This window comes from Oreochromis aureus, linkage group 1 (genome assembly GCF_013358895.1).
Source record: "Oreochromis aureus strain Israel breed Guangdong linkage group 1, ZZ_aureus, whole genome shotgun sequence".
In the NCBI taxonomy this organism is placed as follows: domain Eukaryota; kingdom Metazoa; phylum Chordata; class Actinopteri; order Cichliformes; family Cichlidae; genus Oreochromis; species Oreochromis aureus.
The window spans coordinates 15,818,092-15,839,467 of NC_052942.1; the positions used below are offsets into that span (position 1 = coordinate 15,818,092).

Consider the following 21,376-nt stretch of genomic DNA (forward strand, 5'->3'; position numbering starts at 1 on the left):
TTGAGGTGAAGTGGAAGAATTTGGAGGCAGCCCTTCATTATTATTCTTCCATCCATTTTCTGCAATGTACTACTGACAGCAAAACAGCCCCAGAGCATGACACTACAACCACCAGGTTTTTTGCTTGCTTTAGATTTTTTGGAGCAGTGGCTTCTTTCTCTCTCTCAACCCATGGCCATGTAAAACTAGCTTCACTGTGGACAGTGACGCTGGTTTTCCAGCTGTTTTCAGCTAATAGAAGGCGTGAGCTTTGGTTTCTGAACATCCTCACCAATTTCCTCTCATTTGAGAGTGAAAGTTTTCATCTTTTTCCAGAACTTGCCAAAGTGGTGACACATCCGAATTACTGATGACCCTGGAATCTGCAGCTGTTTGCAAATGGCCCAAGAGATCTTCCCAACTTGTATAACTCTAGAATTCTCTTTCTTAGATCTTCACTGAGTTCCTTGGATGTTCCCATTGTTCTGAGTGTTGCTCAATCCAGTGAGTGCTGTCAAACAAATCCTTTTTATTTATTTTCTAAATGTAATGAATCTAACCAGTTGCCAACTCCAGCCCTCACATCAGTATCATTTCTGTGGAAAACAGTGGTGTATAAAGTAAATAGTATTTTTATATAAAAGCTGAAGACTGCTGTGATGTTTGCATGGTTTCTCCTTTTTCAGCAATCAAGCATTTCATTGCTCCCAAAGGAGCCGCAAACGCTGAGTCAAACCACACCATTACTGGAGTTGTGAAAAAGCTTTTCTGTTTGTTTCCTGTATTCTAGCCAGACAGGAGCCAGTTCTACAGAACAACTCGTATGATCTCACCCAGCACCGTTACTAGCCACACTGCGACGCTAGACGCGTCAGCTGCCACGCTGATGGCGCCAAGGGGGTATTTCAAATTCCCTAATTCTTTGGTGGATGTGGACAGAGCAGATAATCATCTACATTCCTCAGTCCCTCCCTCTTTAAACCCTCAGGACCCCCTGCTACATCAACACAGTTCAATACACTCAGCAGTCTTAACCAGGATGTGCTTCCTTATGATGGGTTTCTTTGACCTTTGGGATCCAGGGCTAAATTAGTAGGGCATACATTATTAACTTTGCCTCAAAAGTACATTGTTTCAGGGCTTTCTGCTGGCTTATTGTTTATTATAGTTTAATACATACAGTCATTATTCTACCAAAAATGATGATAGAGTCAAAACAGGGAGAGAAGAAATTCTTAAAACATCTGGAGGAATTATTCAGAAAACTAAAAATAAATTCTATGAAACAATCGACTTATTGGATATATTAATTATTTATAAAGAAGAGCTTTTGAAAAAAATAGAATGAAAAAACAAACAAACGAACAAACAGATGCTCCATACACAGATTTAATTCATCTACATTTGAATCTTTTGTGAAACCTCATCTGTCACCAGCACATTGGATGTATTGGATTTATTAATCAAACATGGCCTGACTTCATAAAAACAAGTGCACAAACACATTTATGAAAACAAATGGTGCAGCTGACTGTTCAGATAGGAATGATTGGACTTTTCAAGTCACATCAGAAGTGGCTTGTAACTCAAAACCAGCATGAAACCTTAATCCTACCAGCAGAGGAAATAAGGAAGAGAAATTTGATGCTTTAAGAGCTTCCCTGCACCCTGATGGGATTTGGATTTAGCGCTGCTTTATAAATCTCCAGCAGGACTTGCAGCAGGATGACTACAAGAGGCAGGCACTGCTTTGAGCCTTTAAATGTTTGTATGTGAATACAAAATCAGTGTAATTAGATCAAAGTGAAAAAGGTGAAATGGGTGCTCTAAAAGTTAGAACCAACACATCCACGGCCACATCTATGTGTGTGTGTGGTCTCTGACACCGTTTCCCCCTTTTTGTATGTGTGAATAAACATGAAAACCTCTTGATAATGGTTAGGACGTGCACTATGCGAAGTCCATGCTTCAGCTTGGGCTTGTATGCCATCATTTTCCTATTATCCCTTCATAAAAAAACAAAGGCAGAAACGCTGCTGAAAATATAGCAGTTACCTTCTTTAGAAACCCAAAAAAGAGCATCATACCGATTTTCTATGTGCTTATTAATTATTATTATTTATTCCTTTTCTGTAGCAGCTTGTTTCATTTCTACACTGAAATGCTCTGCATCATTTGCACAGGTGAAAGACTCAAACTCAATCCTGAAAAGATTCTGATAACCTGCACACTGCTGTGGATTCGTTTTCTTACACAATTAAGGCAATGCACTGTGGTAAATGTGGTGTCATTTTGCGGTACTTTACTTACTATCTATGTCAAACTAGGCTACCGTGACTGTAAATTGACCCATATACAGAAGCAATGTGTTGCTGTGTGGATGTGAAGTTTATTTGCCCTATAAATAAAAGACTCCTTTACTCAAAATTTCAGATTTTTGTACAGACTTTTTAGTTTTGTTTGGTTGTTTTTTATAATAAAATTCTCGGCCTTAGAGGTAGGAGACGGGCGGGGGGGACTTTTAAAGCGCTTGGTCTTTAAATGAAGTCTCATATACACCGTGAAGCCGCTGATGAGAATCTAGAAAGGTACAGTTCCTGTTTTCCCATCATTCAGTGAAGTGGTTAGTGTTAAAACGCACTTTTACGAAGGGTTCATGAACTCATCAATCTTGTAAAGCCGTTCAATTAAAAAAAAAAAAAGTATTTCTTCTTCTACCTCATAATTATGTGACATCAAGTACACGAAGCCTTCCAGAAAACATCAATAGCATGTTTTTATGTTTTTTGAATTCAATATTTGTTCTGTGTTCTTGCCTCCGTCCCACATTGTGCGGTTTACAGGGAAACTGTGACCTCGTCTCCGGGCCGGTGGCGGCTGCTTATATTTCACTGCATCCTGATTTCTGTGACATGTACTAGCTTGGACGGTGTGTGTGTGTCGGGGGGAGGCGGGGGGAAGGGTACAAAGAGGAAGAGGGTGTGTGTGTACGATTCTGTGTGTGTGGTTTGAGGAGGTGGGGGTGAAGAATGCTTGGTATGTGCGGACGACGACAACATGAAAGGCGGCGAGGGTTGAGCCCAAACTGATTGTGCTTCCCAAAATCAAACCCGCTTTGTGTCTGAATTTCGACCGAGCCTCAGACACCACACGTCCGTTTATCGCAATAAGCAAGCGTCCGCTGCGAGTTTTTAGGTGGCGGCAACGCAGTTTATTTGATGTCAAACACCCTGCAGAGGCGGAGATGGTTTAGTCTGTAGTAGGTGGGACTGCCGAGCGGTCTGCAGCAGGACGTCGTAGATCAATGAACCGGACCGGAGGGCTGGTCCATCGCCTGGTGTGCATCTGACTGTATAGATGTAACAGTGTACCTATGCGGGACCGAGGCTTCTTTTTTAAAGTGTCCAGCAGCCCTTTCATGATGCGGATGTTATAAAGCGACTGGCTATTTGATAGGCTCCTGAACCCCGCTCGGATTTCGTCTCTATAGTGGCTCTCATCGGTGCGATTTTTCCTCTTCTTTTTTTTTTTCCTTTTTTTCAGGGGGGGAGGAAGTAAAATCCATCTGTAACCTCCAGGATGATCTTTGCAAACACGGGCAACCCGCCGAAGACAGCCAATCGTAAGCAGGTAGGCCAAAGACACTCACATACACACACACATACACACATTGGGTTTTTCCCCCTTCTTCCTACTTTTTTTTTTAATCACACTTTGAGGGAAAAATGGGCTGAATAATAGGACATGACATTGGAAAGCCATTTCAGGATTTACATGCATTCACGCCACATTCTGGTATTCTGGTATATTAATAATAATAAATCCCCGTTTGGAAAACAGATCATCTGCTCTCAGCACTTGTCAAAAGGGAAAACCTAATAAGATGAAGAGATTAAAAATAAAAGAAGATAAAATCCGAGCCGATCTGTAGTTGTACAACCGATACTTTAATTATTACGTCCGTATAACCTTGCTGGCCAACTCTGGTCAATGTGCATGACGGTTGTAGTCCATTTTATAGGTTAATGCATTCTGGTTGGATCCAGAGAGGGAGAGAGAGAGCTGGGATGAATGTCAGTGTGCTGGGGTGAACTATGCAGCCTGCCTGCCTGCATTCTTCTTTTTGACCTCTCAGGTGAAGAGAAAAGGCTGGTCTGAATGAAGGCCGTGCCCCTGTGCTTTTCCATCTGAAGATGGAAGATGGAAGGAGAGAAGCGGCGGGTGTTTAACCTCTGCTGCTGACGGAAATGTGAACCCTGCTTCAGATAAGGTGGAGCGAGGGTTCAATTTTCTTGTAATATATATTCATCGGAAGGTACTGTACGTTACTTTGAGGACGGGGATGTGAATCCGATCTCCTATGAATCCCTTCAGGGGAAGAATGAGTCTTCAGTGTAGGTGTTTAATCAGCTATAAGAGGGCCCTGCTTGTAAAATATACCATAGCTGCCCTCTAATGGAGAAGCTTTGATGGGCTTTTTTTTTTTAGCTTTAAGTTAAGCTTTGTAATTGCATACCAACAAAAGTGTAAGGCCTCTACTTGAACACATAAGAGACCTAACAGATGTTCCTGCCACAGGAATCAGGTCTTCATGTGTGAAAGAAAAATACCTGCTATGAACATTTAGCCATAGCTGGCCGTGTTTGGCCCATGTGCACAGTTTTGGCTCCTAAAATGTGGATTGTATTTCGGTTATGGACAGATGGTGTTATTTTGCCACGCTTTGTCTTTGATCTGATCTGGAGAGGGTTGCGGTGGCTGGTGGGGGGATTTTAATGAATGAGTAAAGGGAAGGAAATGCTTTGCAGGGCAGTGGTGTGGTTTGGTGTACAAGTAAGAAAAAAAACGGAAGTTTCTGTCTGATAGCAGACCCAAAGGCCCACCTACAAGAATGCACAGGAAAGGGCAAAATTGTCTTTTTACAGCTATGGGGTTAAAGGGCAAACCTTTTACTCAGTTTAAGAAAAGGTAGAGAATTCAAAGAGTTCCTCTGTGACCCTAAGTCAGATAAGCGAGTTAAGAACACGCATGCATGGATGGAAATATGTAAACGTACAAAGTTATTATAAGAACATATTCAAGATGTAGGAAAGCTGCTTTCAGGCTGCTGTCCCTTTAAATAATGTAATTTGTTTGATTGCTTAATTTTAGGTACCTATATGCACAACTGGGTAGTCAATTAGTAACATTTGGTAAGATTTGTTGAGTTTTCGGTAATCCGCGTCACTGCAAACTCAATAAATGTTTAGCATGCCTTATTCTTTAAAATGAATGTGAGTGGCATACAAGCAAATAACCTAAAAACAGCTCAAAGTTGCCCAATCCTTGAGTCCTTCTTCTGCTACCACCAGACCTGTTGTGGTCTCAGGTGTGTCTCGCTGTAGAAGACCAACTGAAATGCAGATCTTTATTGAGCAGTGCTTATTGATGTTAGACGAGTACAGCATGGACTAGTGCACACAGCGTTTTCCCTGTGTGTTTGTCACAGAGACGAAATGTTCTTGTGATCACTCTTGACCTGGGTTTAAATTAGATTATCCAGCTCCCGTACATTTCCTAACAGTGTGTTTCCTGTGTGCAGTCCTACCCCATGACTCCGTCCAGTCCCAGCAGCAACAGCAGCAGCAGCACAGGCCTGGAGCAGCTCAGCAAAACCAACCTTTACATCCGTGGCCTGCCTCCTGCCACGACAGACCTGGACCTGATCAAACTCTGTCACCAGTGAGTTCGTGCGCATATATGCTTGTGGCTGTGCAAACTAATGTTTTGTCACTTATTGTACTTTGCAAATGAAAAGGGGTTGAATAGTAGCTCTAAAAAATGACAGCAACAGTTTCTAAAAATACATTTTAATTGAAAGAATATATGACAAATTCAGGCTCAGATAGTGGCCCAGAAAAGGCAAAATATAAGTAGTTTATGGTAGCTCTAAAATAACTCACAAAATTGAAAATTATTATTAAATTTTTTATGTAAGTGATTTCTTATGGTACACGAGCAGCACTTCAGTGGTTCACCAGGTCGATAAGCCCCACACACTGGGAATCACTGATCCAAAGGTTAGTGAAGTCCTGCTATCGACCCTTGAGTGTTTAAACATGATCGTGTTTAAATTTGCAGCATTAATTTGATCTTTTTTTCAGTGTAATCAGAAACTAGCAATTGTGACCATAAATGTATCAGGAACATGTTAACCGAGGTCCCAGTCCAGGGGTTTCTATCCAGCCCAAAGTCATTTTGAAACCATAAGAGTCGTCCCCTGCTGGCTGTTAGAGAATCCAAAGTAATTCCACCTTAGATTCACATTTCACAGCTAGAAGCTAACTCCATTGTTCAAGAGCTGTCCTCCACACTGGACATCAAAAGGGAAAAAAATTATATTCCCCAACCATTTCGTAAGTGGTTGCTTTCTTGTACTACAAGAAAAACCCTTTTGCGCTTGCTTTGGTCACTAGCAGTAGCTTGTCTGCAAACACTTGTTAACTGCTAGCCAAGTAGTAAACCCTGAAAAAATGCAACACAAACTGGAAAAGAATAATGTTCGCCTACCCGAGACATTTCAAAAGGCGCATTTTTCACAGCTTTACTCCCATTTTTAGAATAGTTGGCCAGTGTTGGTAGACAAGCTAGCTGGGTTCATGCAGACTACAGGCGACTGCAGCATTCTGCTAGCAACCAAAACCATCACAACAAAGTTTTTGCCAATCGGTCAGGGAATCCATTTTTCCCAAGAAATGGATGGTTGTCAGATGGTCACAGACCGGTCTTTAGGCCTGTGTATCTGGGGTTTTATTCACTTAACTTAACATTGTCAGCATGATTGTTACGCGTCCAAAAATGGCGGATAAGTTGCCATCTCATGGCTGCAAAATCTCAATATTTTCTATGGTCAGGGTCAGCTTGTCTTAGGACAAAGAACAGAAAATAGAAAGCTAACATCTGTAGCGGCACAGCAAGAAATTGTTACATTTAAGGTTTTTAAAGCTAATTAGTAAGATTTAAAGAGCAGACATGAGACATATTTTGTTCTTTTGGGCAGAATATATATTTATTTTTCAATTCATCACATTGTAGTAAGCTAAGCAAATTAGCAGATAGACTTATCCATCAAACACACCCGTGTTATGTGGACTCCTGCTTTGATATTACGGCTTTTACAATCTTCAGTTTTTGAAGCCAGAAGTGACCATGTTTGGACAAGATGGTTGGATTTTTGCTACTCAGTGCCTGGTAACAGGAATATTTCACTCACCATGTATTAAGCACACTTCTTAAAACTTTCTCCAAAAGGCACCAACACTACAAACACAGTCAACGTCGTTGGATAGTAATTAGTTTAAGTAAAGCCTAGCAGTCTGCCTGTTATTGCATAATTTTAAGTCTGAATGCAATATAAAGAGGTGAGTTATGATTTCTTGTTATTATTTTGTGTATAACTGGTTACCTACACAATAAGAAGAGACCTTTCCTGAATATGCTAAATAAATAGCATTTAAGTGGTTTAATAGTTACTGAGATCAAAGTAAAATATTGGACTCTTAAAAATAAAAGTCTGTTTGCTGTTTAGTGCCAAAACATCAATGCAGACATGCAAAAACCATGCTGGTTTAACCATAGTGTCCACATAAAAGGTGCCAACCACCATAAATCTAAACAGGCACATATAGAAAAGTCACAGCTCATCTTTGGTATGCAAAGCAGATTGAGAAACCCTCATTTAACGCAACTGGTGAGAATGCCTTATACATGCTGATAGTACAGACGCCAGTCTAAGTGGTTAATGTGGTGGGTTGCCATAATTAGTGCTGTTTTGTCCAATCTTTTTCCTTCTGATTCACGAGCAAATGGAAAAGGACGTCCACTCATGTAACCCGCAGCAGCAACAGCAGCTGTTTGTGTCATGTTTGCTTGTGTTTTGTTCGTGTTCCCAGTGGTGTTTGGCAGCACAAAGCAGAAATGAAAGTGCTTTTCATAGCAACAAGGTCTGAATGGTGATGTAAGCTAGGCATTCAGTGTGTATGGCGTGCGGGTAGAGAAGCTCACAGTTTGTGTCAGAGTTCAACTTGAGTGAAAGTCAGAGATAAAGCAAAGCCTGAAACATGTAAACTGAAACCAGTTACGCATTGTGTGGTTCTTTCAAAATGAACTGTCTCTATTTTTATTCGTCCTGTGAACTGTTCTTTTCTTTAACCTCACTGTAAAGTTGAATGAAGGCTCTCCATGTAGAGATTTCTCTGGAAACAAATCCAGAGAAATCTGACTTTCCTTAAATAATACACAGTGAGAACAGTCTCAGCTGTTGATTCATCGTTGTCTTTAACGGTAGTCTCTTTTGTGCACGCAGGTATGGAAAGATTCAGTCTGCAAAGGCAATCCTGGACAAGACAACCAACAAGTGTAAAGGTCAGTGAGATCAATAAGTTGTAGCTGCCAAAATATACTAACAGTTCAACTTTAAATTAAGTACAGAGAGCCACCGAACACGTGAACACTGTTGAATTTCCATACCTATAAGTCGGTGATGACTTGAAGCCAACTGTGAATACGCCTGGTTTATAATTTTGTCAAACGTGTGCTGTTGTTTTGCATCGCAGGTGAAAGTGTCGATTGATTGGTAAAATCTTCATTCCATTTTAACACTATGAAGACAGAAGTGTGATAAATATCACAGAGGTTTCACCGAGTCTCCGCAAATAGATTTATCAGATTTTTACACTTTATGGAAATAAATGGAAAACAGTGCATAATGGCTGGCTGTATAATAAGAAAGCAGATGGTAAGATTCAATGCACCGTTAAAACATACGGAAAACTTTCTTCATTTTGAAATGCAGAACATACTGTACTGCATTTTTACAGATCTCTTTCACACTGTTGGAATGCTCTAGAAAGTGGTGAAAAGGCATGCATAGAATGTGGGTGAGACATAGATACCGGGTTAAAGGAATAGTACAGCATTTTGATTTCAATACTACAGAAAGGTGGCTAAAAACCAAAGGTTTCGCACAGATAAACAGGATACAATGCATTAATTATATCCTGCTCATTCTGAAGAGGTCCTGGTAGACGGTTATCTTTTTATCTTTCAACAAAGCCAAGTATAGTTTTCAGTGTTTATTCTTAGCCGAGCTTACCCGCTCAAGGATCTTAGTGTTATCGAGCTTCTGGTCTAACTCTGGGGAAGGAAATGAATAAGCAGACTTCCCAAAGCAATTCCTTTAAAAGATTTCCCACACATCTCAATTACAAGATTTCTTTTATGACTCTTTCAAAAACGTATAAAATATGTTGTTATATTTACGAGAATAAGCAATTCTTTATATATATATATATACATACATATCTATATCAGTAAGTGATGTTATCACTTACCGACTGCTGATATAAATACTATTCTGCAAACTCCAGGTTACGGCTTTGTGGACTTTGACAGCCCAGCGGCTGCTTTAAAAGCAGTCCATGCTCTGAAAACCAGCGGCATACAGGCCCAGATGGCCAAGGTGAGTTTGGTACATACACATGTGCGTGTCTGTGCATATTTGTTATGCTTGTGAACATCTCTTTGGGGTTGTGCTTTTTTTCTTCCTTTTTTTTTAATGCATGCACGCTTGAGTCCAGTGTGTGTTGGGGAATGACATTAGACCGGTCACATGACCTCAGCTGACAAGCTGTTCTTCCCGTGACCCCATTTACTTTCACTGTAGAAACCAGATGTCACGTCTCTGTCTGCCAAATAACCTGTCAGTCAGTGCAACACATTACACACTATCCTTTATAGACTATACAGAATTTTACCAGGAACTTTACTGCTATTGGGTATTTGCAGTTGCTATTTATACATAGTGATATCTGCAGCAGTGCTCTGTTATAGCAGCACTTTAAGCGTTGAGGCATTCTCGAGCCTCTGTGGCCAATTGAAAGTGAAGCACACAAGGATATTTCTGCATAATATCTGTGATTTCTCTCATAGTGGGCAAACGTCTTCCAGTCCTTTCCCTTTCACATGCATGCTGGGTGTGATTGAATTCACGGGTGAGAGTTCACTGGTGTGCGGTGGCTCACTGGAGACCTGCATGTAGCTGCTTTGTTTGGAGCAAACATGGCTGAACACAGTTTGTGTGTTGCGGTAGCTAGGCTACGCCGCTCTCCTGCTGTTTCTAGGGAAGACTGTGGAGGCGCTGAGCTGCTGCACAGTGCGGATGAAGTGTGTAACACTGTGTGTGTGTGTGTGTCTGTGTGTGCAGAAGAGGTTGTTTAACCAAATGTTCCTCTAGCCATTAACCACACTTTAGCTGATCTGTGCCCAGGCAAGTTTCATGCAGAGAAAATAATTTTTTTGTCATGCATTCATTTGTCAGTGGAGAAAAAGCGCAACACAGCCTTTGTGAGTGTTGATTTCATTTTATCCTGACATGATGCAAACGCATTCAGTGCATTTCTTCTTTTCTGTCTCCTTCCACGCGAGCAGCAGCAGGAACAGGACCCCACAAATCTGTACATTTCCAACTTGCCTCTGTGTGTGGATGAGAAAGAGCTGGAGAACATGCTGCAGCCCTTTGGTCAGGTCGTCTCCACGCGGATCCTACGAGACTACAGCGGCAACAGCCGAGGCGTGGGCTTTGCCAGGTCTGTCACAGGAGACTCACAGAAAGAACATTCTTTTCTTTCTTTTTTTTCTGTTTGATCGCTATTAAAGGAGGTGCAGAATAAACCTTCAGCAAACCTATGATGATAAATTGTGTTATGAAGTAGCAGTGGCACTGTGCAGCTCCTGTCCTAGCACAGCAATCTGTAACCTGCCTTCCTTTATTAGACATGGAATTAACAGTGCATTAGTTACTGTTACCGTTTGCTTTTGACATTGTGTAATACAATAGCTCACTTGAGGTACAGTTTTATTGCAATGTAGAGCAAACAAGCCTGTGTTCTGCCCTCAGACTTATTAAATAGAGTCATTTATGTCCCATTGTCTGTGTAAGACATGCTTTTCTATAACACCGCTGTCAGTAACGGCAAACACGAAGCATACAGGCTGTGTTTGTGTTGTCTGTGTTCCTCCAGAAACTGGCGCTGCAGTGCAAAACCCAAAGCAGTCATTGATAACTGCACATATAACCCTATACTGCCTCCTGTTTCACTTCATATATCTATGTCGGTTATTGGCTATAAACCCTACAGAATGTAAACAGTCACAAAAATGAGAATCCGAGTTATGTCATGTCAGTCATGCCAGCATCACTGCGTTGAAGAAGATTTCACTTTAGATGATCTCTGTCTCACTTGATGAGTCATTGTTGTTGTTTCACCCTCTCCTCCGTCAGGATGGACACAACAGAGCAGTGCAATGCAGTCATCTCCCACTTCAATGGGAAGTTTATCAAGACGGCTTCTGGAGCTCTGGGTAGGGAAGAGTTTCCCCTTTCTGGATACTTTCCCTCAGATGAAAACCGCGGAGGCGGTGATTAATAATTGCTGAGTGATTGTTAACATGTCAGGGTTTTTGTTTTTGTTTTTTCACATCCCTCCTCCCCAGCACCCTCTCAGCCCTTGCTGTGTAAGTTTGCTGACAGTCAAAGGAAGAAACACGCTCATGGCGGATTTGTTCCCAACGGACAGACAGCGGATCTCAGACTAGTACGTAATGTCATCTATCTTGCATGTACGCGACCTCGTTTTTATTACTGAGAATCAATCTTCTTCTAACAAGTCTATCAAGAATATTGTGTGGGTCTGTTGAGGGTAATCTTTCAAACACAAGATTATTCACCTCTGAATCCACCGATTATTGTTTCATGTTGTTTTACTGTTACGCTAAAGTAGTAAGAACTAATAATTCAGTATGTAATTCTACCTTTTTGTTTGGTTTTGTCATTTAGGGGGCAATGACTCTCACTTATGACCCCTCCTCAGCAGCTATACAGAACGGGTAAGCTGCCGTCTGGTTACAACAGTTCATGCCCTCATTTCACACTTTACTAGCCTCATAATGCCCGAGCTTTGTTGTGAAGTACTGTCTTGTTTTCTAGGTACTATGCTTCTCCTTATCCAGTCACCAACAGGATAATGACTGTGCAGCCCACAATGCCTCCCTACATGTCTCCACTCTCTGCTTACCAGGTACTGCACAATATCCCTTTAATGGGACAAGAAAATCCTTTCTAAGAGCTGAACCGCTTTCTCGATACTTGTCCGCTCCTCTGTATTCCACATTTGAGGTTACAGTGTGTGGACTGGTGGGTCTTTTTGTTTGTATATGCAACTTACAGCATATAGGCAGCCTAGTCACTGTGTACCCCACCTCTTGCTCAATGCTAGCCGGAATAGGCTCCACCTCTCCAACCCCCACATCCTAAATCAGTTAAGATGGCTGGATGAATGTAATTTTCCTGGGCTGCCTCAGACGTTGGCAGCTCCATGTGGTTTTACATTTTTTAATGTGTGAACAGAGCTTGTGGTATCTGACCGTAAGCTTAGGAGTTCGTAGGAATAAACTCATCATTTGAGCAGGCACAGTCATCATCTCTGAGTCACGGTTTCTCTGAATTCTCACGTCTTCCTTCCTGTTGCCAAAGAGTTTTAATGAATGACATTCTGTGTGGAAATGCCTCAAACCACTGAAAAGGTCTGTCACTTGCACAGGAGGGATAAATTTAAGTTTTGATTTGGGTTTTTTTTTTTTTCACCAGCCGTCTGCCTGATGGTCGCAGATAAATTCACTTGGAGTTTTAAGACCTGTGTAGTAGACACTCGGATCAAGGTTTTTGTTTGTTTGTTTTTCTCCAATAGATTCTTAAGAAAGTAATGCCTTTACATTTGCAACACTATGATCCTCTACTGCCAGAGCTTTCCTGTATATTGTTCATACCAAATTTAAGTGATAACTGTTTAACATCTAACAGGCTTACTTTTCCAGTTAAACGAGGAAGGCAGCCAATTACAACAACAAATCAGCTTAAGCTTATAAAAGACTATAAAAACAAATCTTTTAAAAAAGGGTTTTCGGGAAAAGAGCAATTCAGCAGAAGTAGGGTGGACCTCACCCAGGCTGTTAGTAAGGCATATGAACTCCTTAATGGAGATGATTAGCCTCAGTACTGAAAGCAGAACTGGAGTTATGAAGCCACTGGTGTGCTTAGTGCCACGCCAAGAGAAGCAACCAGGCTTTTACTTAAAAAGATGATGGCTTTGGATATTACTGGGGCTCTTATATCTGAACAGGAGTGTGCTGTCTTTATATGATAGATGGCGTTTATGCTGATTCGCCTGTGGCTTGTGATTCAGACTGTTAGAATCATTCAATTTCTATCCTAGTATGGATCCCAATTTTTTTGTCATATATATTCATTCTTAGAGGGGTAGATGTTCATATTAAAAATGGCCAAAGGTTCAAATGATCCATGTGAGCCAAAAATCTCAGACTTCAGACAGTATTTTCTATTCTTCGATCTTTGTGATGCCATAGAGAGGAGGATATACGTAATATGGTCGTCTTAGGCACACACAGGCATGACAGTGAGCACGAATCCCCGATCACCTGCTGCTTTGCTTGTGGCGGGCAGCCAATGAGTAGAAAGTGGCTGCAGCAAGGCAAAGTCTGAGATAAATAAGGATTACTTTTGAACTGTAAATTGTGCAGAGCTACTCTTATACAGTCCACAAATAAAACTTAAGAGGTGGAGATGAGATTGATTTTCTTGCATTTGTAAAGTTAAATGTGTCACACGTTTTGCTGCTTTCATCCTCTTTCTTTACATGTCTCTCTCTTTCTGCCTCTCCCGTCATTAGGTGCAGAGTCATTCTTGGGTGGCACATCAACCATACATCATGCAACACCCGGTAAGGCAGCTGCAGCCGAGGCTTTATACACTGCGTCGTGTTCTGTGCACAGGAAATGGGTGTGTGGTGCCACTGCAGCTAAACTTCTGAGCTCATAGCCGCTCACAGTGTCACTTTATTCCCCCTGTTCTGCTGATGCAGTCAAGTCCAGCTACAAAACTTCCCCAAACACATGAGAAGGCCAGAGGCTGAGACAAGTTCTGGGAAATAGCCGCTGCATGCTTTAAGTGTGTGTTGGACTGTGTATGAAAGAGAAATGGAACAACTAAAGAGGCTTCCAGCCACTAGCCCCCCCCACCCCTCCTTCTCCCGCTTTCTGGATCCAGCAGGAAATGCCTGAAGCAGAGACAGTCTTGTGACTCTTTGACTCTTCCAACAGATGGTTTCCAGTGGAACAAGTGTCTCTGCTGATCTGCCCCCTCCCCCATTTTTCTTTTTTTTGTTAGGAAATGGTCCGTTCCCTGAGGGCATCATGTTTAAAGCAATACTCCATCTGAAAACTGGCTAGAGCTGGCAACACCAAACCTTCTGCATAATTTACCAGCATAGAAGACAATGTTCTGAATGTGCAGCGTTTTATTTTGACCTGAAACTACTACACCGTCACAGTTAGTGTTACGGATATGTTAGTTTACATTTCGAAAGCCCGTCCTTTTCCCCAGCTCGCTGGCCTGTGTTGACCCGCATATATGTCACAGAGTAACACTTGTTATTTTTGTACCAATCACGGCCTTCCCTGTGTGGTGTTGCTGTTTTTATCAAAATGACTTGATTCATGTGACGTGAGCTGCAAAACTGAGCCACTTTGTGTTTTCAGGCTGCTGTGATGTCGCCCTCTGTGGATCCCTCCATGTCACTGCACCCAACAGCCATGATTACTCAGCAGATGGGCCAGCTGTCATTGGGAAACACTGGAGCGGTGAGTGGAATTCTGGGATATCTTCCATCTCTCATGCGCACACACACACACACACACACACACACAGAGCACTAATCAAATGAAATCTGTGCTACCATTAAACAGCACACTAGCAGCAATTATGATTACGATTGCAACACTGTGCGCAGATATCTGTGAATTGGCAAGATGAAATCTTTATTTTTGGTTATTACCAGCTGTAGTATAGCTGGTAATTGCACGTTGTGAGTGTGTGTGGCGTGTGTGTGTCATTATTGCAAATAAGGTCATGTAAATTAAAAAAAAAAAAGGGCCTTTGGCACACTTTAATTGTTGAGCCTGAGCCAGAAGACACATTTTCTTTTTTGCACTTTAAGGAAGTTAAATTCATTCATACGTGACAGATGTTTTAGGTTCTTATAACTGCATCTGCATATCCCCAGATGCTGTCATAAGAACATAACATGAGCATCTAACTGCTACAGTTACAGGGTTTTTTGTCAACCAAACTTTGACATTCTCCTTTGGATCAATGTTGTCACCCTGAAAATGCTGTTCACATAAATGAGTCGCCTAACTGTCTTTCAGGCATCTCCGTATGTAATATACTATTAAATTATTTTCATTTTTTTCTTATCTTTCAGTATATTCCAGCAAACCCAGGTGTCCAGGGAGCTTACATGCCTCAGTATCCCCCCATGCAGGCAGCACCAGTAGGTTTATTCTATCTTTATCATATTCAACTTTTCATTTAAAATGTTCAGCTTCTGCCTTTAAGGTGCGATACGTCTTAAAACAATAAACCGCTTAAACAAAATTGCAGCAGCCAGTCCAGTGGTCTTTCCTTCATAAGGGCCTGGGTTGTTTTTGAAGTGCTTGTCCTCTAAAACTATCAATTATCTCAATGCACACACAGCGAGGATGGTTATTATCAGATTCTAAATGAGAGATGCTGATGTTTTGCTTTTCAGGAAAATGGCACGCCGCAGCAAGTGGATTCCTCCAACAACTCGTCCCCCTACAGTCAACTCAGCAAGTAGATGCAGGTATGCTTTGGTTTCCCAACGTAAATCTCAACAACTTAAATGTTTACTTCAGCAGCTTCACTGACACGTAACAATCAAGCGGACATTCTAATAAAGCCCCGGGACGAATTTCTGTAATGATACAAAACTTTTGAGGAGAAACCTTTGTGTGAATGCAAAGTACTGTAAATGTTTATATAAGCTACTCTGTTACAGTTGTCTCTTTTATTAAGTTAAGATCTGGGCCTCACTCGGCTGCCTGAGTGCACACATAACATTTGAGCAAAGGCATGTTGAGTCAAAGCCCCACTCACTTATTTACCACAAGGTCAAAAACATACTGAAAATGTAGATTGCAGACTCACGGGAATGTATATGTCTGAGTTCAAATCGTCAATTTAGTCGGTTGTGATTGTTATGTCTGCTATGCTCTATTTAACCTTTGACTTGTGTTTGTGCGACGCTATGGTTTAGCTAGCAATGGGCCACCCTGAACGACGAGACTTCTGTAATGATTAATTCCGGACGGCGTTCAGGATTGTTGTTCAAATCTTAAGTGTGTTTGTAGATATACACCGGCCACTTCATTAGTTATACCTTGCCTGTACCGGGTTGGACCCCCTTGTGTCTTCAGAGCTGTCTGGAGTCTTTGCGGCACAGATTCAACAGGGCGCTGGAAACATCCCTCAGAGTTTTTGGTTCCATATTGACATGATGGCATCACAGCCAGTTTCTTCACTTTTGTCATCTTCACATGGAAATAAGTTAACTGCGGATGACATTTGAGTACAGTCAACTTATTTATGTTATTGGCCAATTACCGTATTTTTCAGGCCATAAGGCGCACCAGATTATAAGGCGCACTGTTGATGAACGGGTCTGTTTTCATACATAAGGCGCACTGGATTATAAGGTGCATTAGGTGAAACAAAATCAGATAAATCAAACTTTACTCAAATCATTCTTCTTGCTTCCTCCACTTCCGTACCATTGATTCACTAATGCTGAATTCTCTCACAGCTGCTCTATTTCCATGTTGTTGCAGTATATTAATGACTAACCTGGTATTGTGGATGGATTATCTCAGTTGTTCTCCTGACTGAAGTTTGGTCCGTTTACAGCATCCTGCCATGCGGTTGCATTTGTCCATAACCATCGGGAACCTTCACGTTAACTTTTATCTAGTGGAAAAAAGTTAGCGTTCATCCTCCAGCTTCACTGTGTTTATGTTATGCTAACATAGCCGTGTCGCTAGCGATCACGTAGCACATCATTATATACCAGCTAGCCCAACTTCAGTAACCCCACAAAAGTCACTGCTGTTTAGTTTTCTGTCTTCATTTATGTTGGAAGTGATAGCAGAGCTGTACGTTTTAATTTTTTCAGAAATCTCTTAGTCAGAACATGCTATATCATGTTTAGGTGAAAACTAGCGAGCTAACTTCCTGCTAATTTCTAACTCCGTTAAATTTAATCACTTCTGTTTTCATGGATGCCTGGATGTTAAGCTTAATTGTTACACCCGGTAAAGCAGCAACAGTGATCATTTTATTAAAGATGATAGAATTTAGAGGGTTTTTAACTCTCAGTGATGCCACAGTGTTCGTTTGACTTTGGGACATGAAGCGGGTGGAATTTTGGACCCAGATTACTCGCGAGGCTCCTGACTACGGCAGCCGTAATGCTCTGACAGTCCATGCGGCTTCCTAGCCTACCAAAGTCATACTAAAACATTTTTTGACAGATTTTTGAGCGCCAAGTACCATATAAAATCGGTTCGAGGTCAGTAAGCACAACCAGAATTCATACATAAGGTGCACCGGATTATAAGGCGCACTGTCGATTGTTGAGAAAATGAAAGGATTTTAATTTTATAGTGCGGAAAATACGGTAGATATTTGCGTTAAGGAGCAGTTGACCTGTACCAGTTAAGTGTACTTTTGTGTACATTTGTGGCCCGTGTTTAGTAAAAAATCAAGTTTTATATCCCCGTTTCTGCTTTCTGTATCTTTCAGGCCACATTCCTGTTTTGTGAGCCAGTTGGCAGGTGGGAAGTTGCTGATGACATCACAGGGATAACAGTCTCCGTCTGCTCTGATTGGACCAGAAACATGAACTTTTTTTTCTTTTTTTTTGCACAGCCCCAACATTTGTAGTTGAAAATGAGGACAGTGTAAACAGACTCAAGCAGCCAGCGAGTCACAGGGGGAAAAAAAGAAGAAGAAAAAAAAAGAAAAACCGAGATTTATTTTGATAAAAAAAAAAAACAAATACAAAATGCTGTTCTTGTTTCCCTCTTTTTCAAGGATTCTCAAACACTTGCCAGATGACCCCCGTACCTCCCTCCATCCCCACCTGTGCCCATTCACCCTCACCTTCCCCATTCAAGTACGATGTGATAATAAATGCATGAGATGGAGATATCGCTCCCCCCTCCTCACCCCATCAAGGTTTCTATGATTTGATAGTTCCTTTATTCGTGGTATATGGACAAAAACCTTGCAGACCTCGTTTGCACTGAATTTTGAAGTTTTAAAATAACTTCACTTTGGTTTTCGACTTTGCCACAGCTCAGAAAACTGCACTCGACAGTTGATACGAGTGACCATTTCATTAGGAATTTACTATTGGAAAAGGTGCCTTCCTTACGTGATATCGAACATTCTCCAACCTTGTTTCATCAAAACTTGATCAGGTGTCACATTTCTTATCGGACTGAGCAAAACGGTGTGTGTGGAATCACGAGGCTTTCCATTGAGCGTTGCGCTATCTAGTCGTCTGGTAGCAATAAAGAAAACGAGAGTCCCGCGGCAATACTGAGAAATGAGAACGGTGACAAACTCAGAGCAAGGTAAATCCTTATATTCTTCTTTCCTTTTTAAAAAAAAAAAAAAAAAACTAAACAAAACAACAACAAATTCATGACATGATTTGAAACGAGAGCTGTACTTTTATGAAATTGCATGCATCTCACCCAGTGGGCATCGTTTTTGGGAGGGTTTTTGTTTCTCTTGTGGTCACTTTGACCCGTAATCTACCTCATGGTTCTGCTAGCGTCCGCTGGGGTGGTGGGGTTTGCAGGTAAAGCCCCTTTTCACCAGGGTGGACAAAAGGGGAACAGAAGCCACGCTCAGGAGCTGGCTAAACAGGACTTCTAACATTTTTCTCCCACATGCAGCATTACACTTTCTGATCTTCAAAAAGGCAACATTGTGCTTTATTTTTCATTTTCCATCCGTATTTGTCATTGCTTCTGTTCCGGGTTTTCTTTTTCTAGACATTATGAGTGCTTTTCAGGTGCGATGCTCCCTCTTTTCGAAAGCAAGACAAATGCCGGCTTCTCTGTAAATTAGATGGCTTAGTGTGTGCTTGAAACAAATGAAATGCAGGCAACATGAATTTGCTGCATTCTTCTGCCTCTGACTTCTATTTTCCCTCTTCAAAATTAATATTATGATTTTGGTTACTCTCCATTTAACAATGTAGATCTCAAACTATTTGGATGAGTGGGGAAAAAAACCCAAATCTTGCCTTGCCTTGTGCAAAACAAAATATATGCAACAATCATGGATGGAATACTTAAAAAAATAAAAACTGCGGTATTTCATTAATATTAGATGGATGGTGAAATCACACGGCTGATGGCCTGTGTTTCTTAAGGATGCGATGTGTAAATTATATACGTTCAGGGCCAAAAGTGAACAGTTTTATTGTTTTCTTAGCTTTTCTCCTTGACATTTACGATGTATTACCTCTACACCACTCTGAGACAAGAGAAATGGTAAAAGATGTATGGTCACCGTTCATCTGCCCACAATCAATAGTAAGCATTAAATGCTCAACGTAGAAAAATACAGCCAGGCTTTACCTGAGTGTACTTTCCCTTACTGAACATTTGTTGCTGGAAAAAAAAAAGTAAAAATGAAAAAAAAAAAGAGAAAAAAAATCATTGCTTTCACCTACCACCTTCTGCTGATTCTCAAGTTTCCCCTTGCTCTTTCCTTGGAACAAAACCAGTGCTGAATAAAATGCTCTTTTCTTTTTCAGACATGACTCCGGTCTCTTTAATTGACTGACAGACTTTATGCATTAGTTCACATCTCTGTACTGTCTGTAGCTTTGGGCTAGCTAACTGGGCTTTTTAGGTATGTTACACTCACAGGGATTCCTTAATTGCCACATTTGAGTTACCGGCGCTGACGAGCACCGTGCTTGATAAGTAAATAGATTAACATAATAAATATAAATTGATACAACATAATGCCTTGGGACCAGAATTGGGTTGGGAAAAACTTGGATGGCTTTGGAAAATGTGATGGAGGGCATAAATTCTGGACTTTTATCTGTATTTTTATAGGTTTTATAGTTTTTCTTGCTGATAAATAGCTTCCCCGCAGCCATCATACCACACAGCTAAATGTAGTTAAGTAATAGATAAAGAATTAAATGACAGAAAAGTTCTTGTTCTTCATTTTCCACTACAGAAATTTGGCTTAAACAAAAAAGAGAAATACTTTATTAATCAGCAAAAACTTTTACGTTTTATTAAAGTGAGCTACCAGAACTTTTCCCTGTATTTTTAGACATTTATCATGTAGAAAAACTGAGACGTGCTGTTGAAATTGCACTTCTTTTTCCTACATGAAGACAATCTCAGAGATTAAATGTGTAGTTAAACGTCTTTAACTACGTTGTATGTGGCTCTCGATGTAAAATGAGTTTGACATCCCTGCTGTAGACATATCTGGACTCAAACCCTTGAGTGGAGGCTGTACCAATTATCTGCCAGCAGAGGGTGCTGAGAGCCAAAGCTGTCCAGCATATTTGAATCCAGAGATAATTTTTGAAGGACTGTAAGTCTGCTCTTATCTATGTAACTTATACTGGATCAGATTAGCAACAAGTGTGACATGTGTGCTCGCACCCCAGCCCTTTCCTGCACTATTTCGGGCACACAGGCTTTGTAGTTTCACTCATGTGCCGGATCTCCCTTCTTAAGCTCTGACATAGCACAGCTGATCCCAGGGACATGAAGGCACCACGCTCGCATCTCTTACCAGTCGAAGGGATCAAAAGCACTCGGGGTGCAAGATTAGCCATCATCCCCACACCTCTCCGACCCTCACACCAGGAATATACATACATGTACGTGTTCATGCACACTCTCATGTCAATCAAATGCTTATTGTAATCAGACCTTTGAACATCACATACAAGACAAATCCCTCTCTCTCGTTCTTCACAGCTGAGAGGACACACGGCACTGATCCCTTGAGAAAGATCAAGGTCAGAGTTGGGGCATAGACACAGAGAGGACTCCTACAGTATTTGTTTTCATGCATTTAGTGAAATACGCATGTATCCAAAAGTGAAATGCAATCAGCCTGAATAAGCCTGGTAAAGAGTCCAATCCAGACCACTAGAAAGTGTTGGAAAATGTGTAGGAGATCATTTATTTTGAACTTCTAAGTTTCATAAGTTTTATATTTTCTCTTACTGATAAAGACCTTCCCCATTGCCATTCAAAAGAAAGTAATTAAGTACCAAATAAATAGTAACAATAAAAACACAGGGGGCATTTTCTGTCAATTAGTCTGGCTAATGAGCCACCAGAACTTTATATATAATTAATTTTATAT

At 41.1% G+C, this 21,376-nt stretch overlaps 1 protein-coding gene across 1 annotated transcript; it reads left to right on the plus strand.

Moving 5' to 3' along the window:
- The first annotated feature begins 2,969 nt into the window (after positions 1-2,969).
- rbms1a (RNA binding motif, single stranded interacting protein 1a) lies at positions 2,970-19,783 on the plus strand. Its single transcript, XM_031728896.2, has 14 exons — positions 2,970-3,609; positions 5,561-5,700; positions 8,324-8,382; positions 9,387-9,478; positions 10,447-10,604; positions 11,300-11,379; positions 11,512-11,612; positions 11,855-11,904; positions 12,005-12,095; positions 13,764-13,814; positions 14,632-14,733; positions 15,357-15,425; positions 15,684-15,758; positions 17,753-19,783. The coding sequence occupies exons 1-13, from the start codon at positions 3,559-3,561 to the stop codon at positions 15,750-15,752; spliced, it is 1,113 nt and encodes a 370-aa protein (XP_031584756.1). The 5' UTR covers positions 2,970-3,558; the 3' UTR covers positions 15,753-15,758; positions 17,753-19,783.
- Positions 19,784-21,376: the final 1,593 nt, after the last annotated feature.

Coding starts and splice junctions, on each gene's coding strand:
- rbms1a (XM_031728896.2), top strand. CDS start 3,559: ATGATCTTTGCAAACACGGGCAACCCGCCGAAGACAGCCAATCGTAAG. Junction 13,815..14,631: donor CATACATCATGCAACACCCG/GTAAGGCAGCTG, acceptor TTGTGTTTTCAG/GCTGCTGTGATGTCGCCCTC. Junction 14,734..15,356: donor CATTGGGAAACACTGGAGCG/GTGAGTGGAATT, acceptor CTTATCTTTCAG/TATATTCCAGCAAACCCAGG.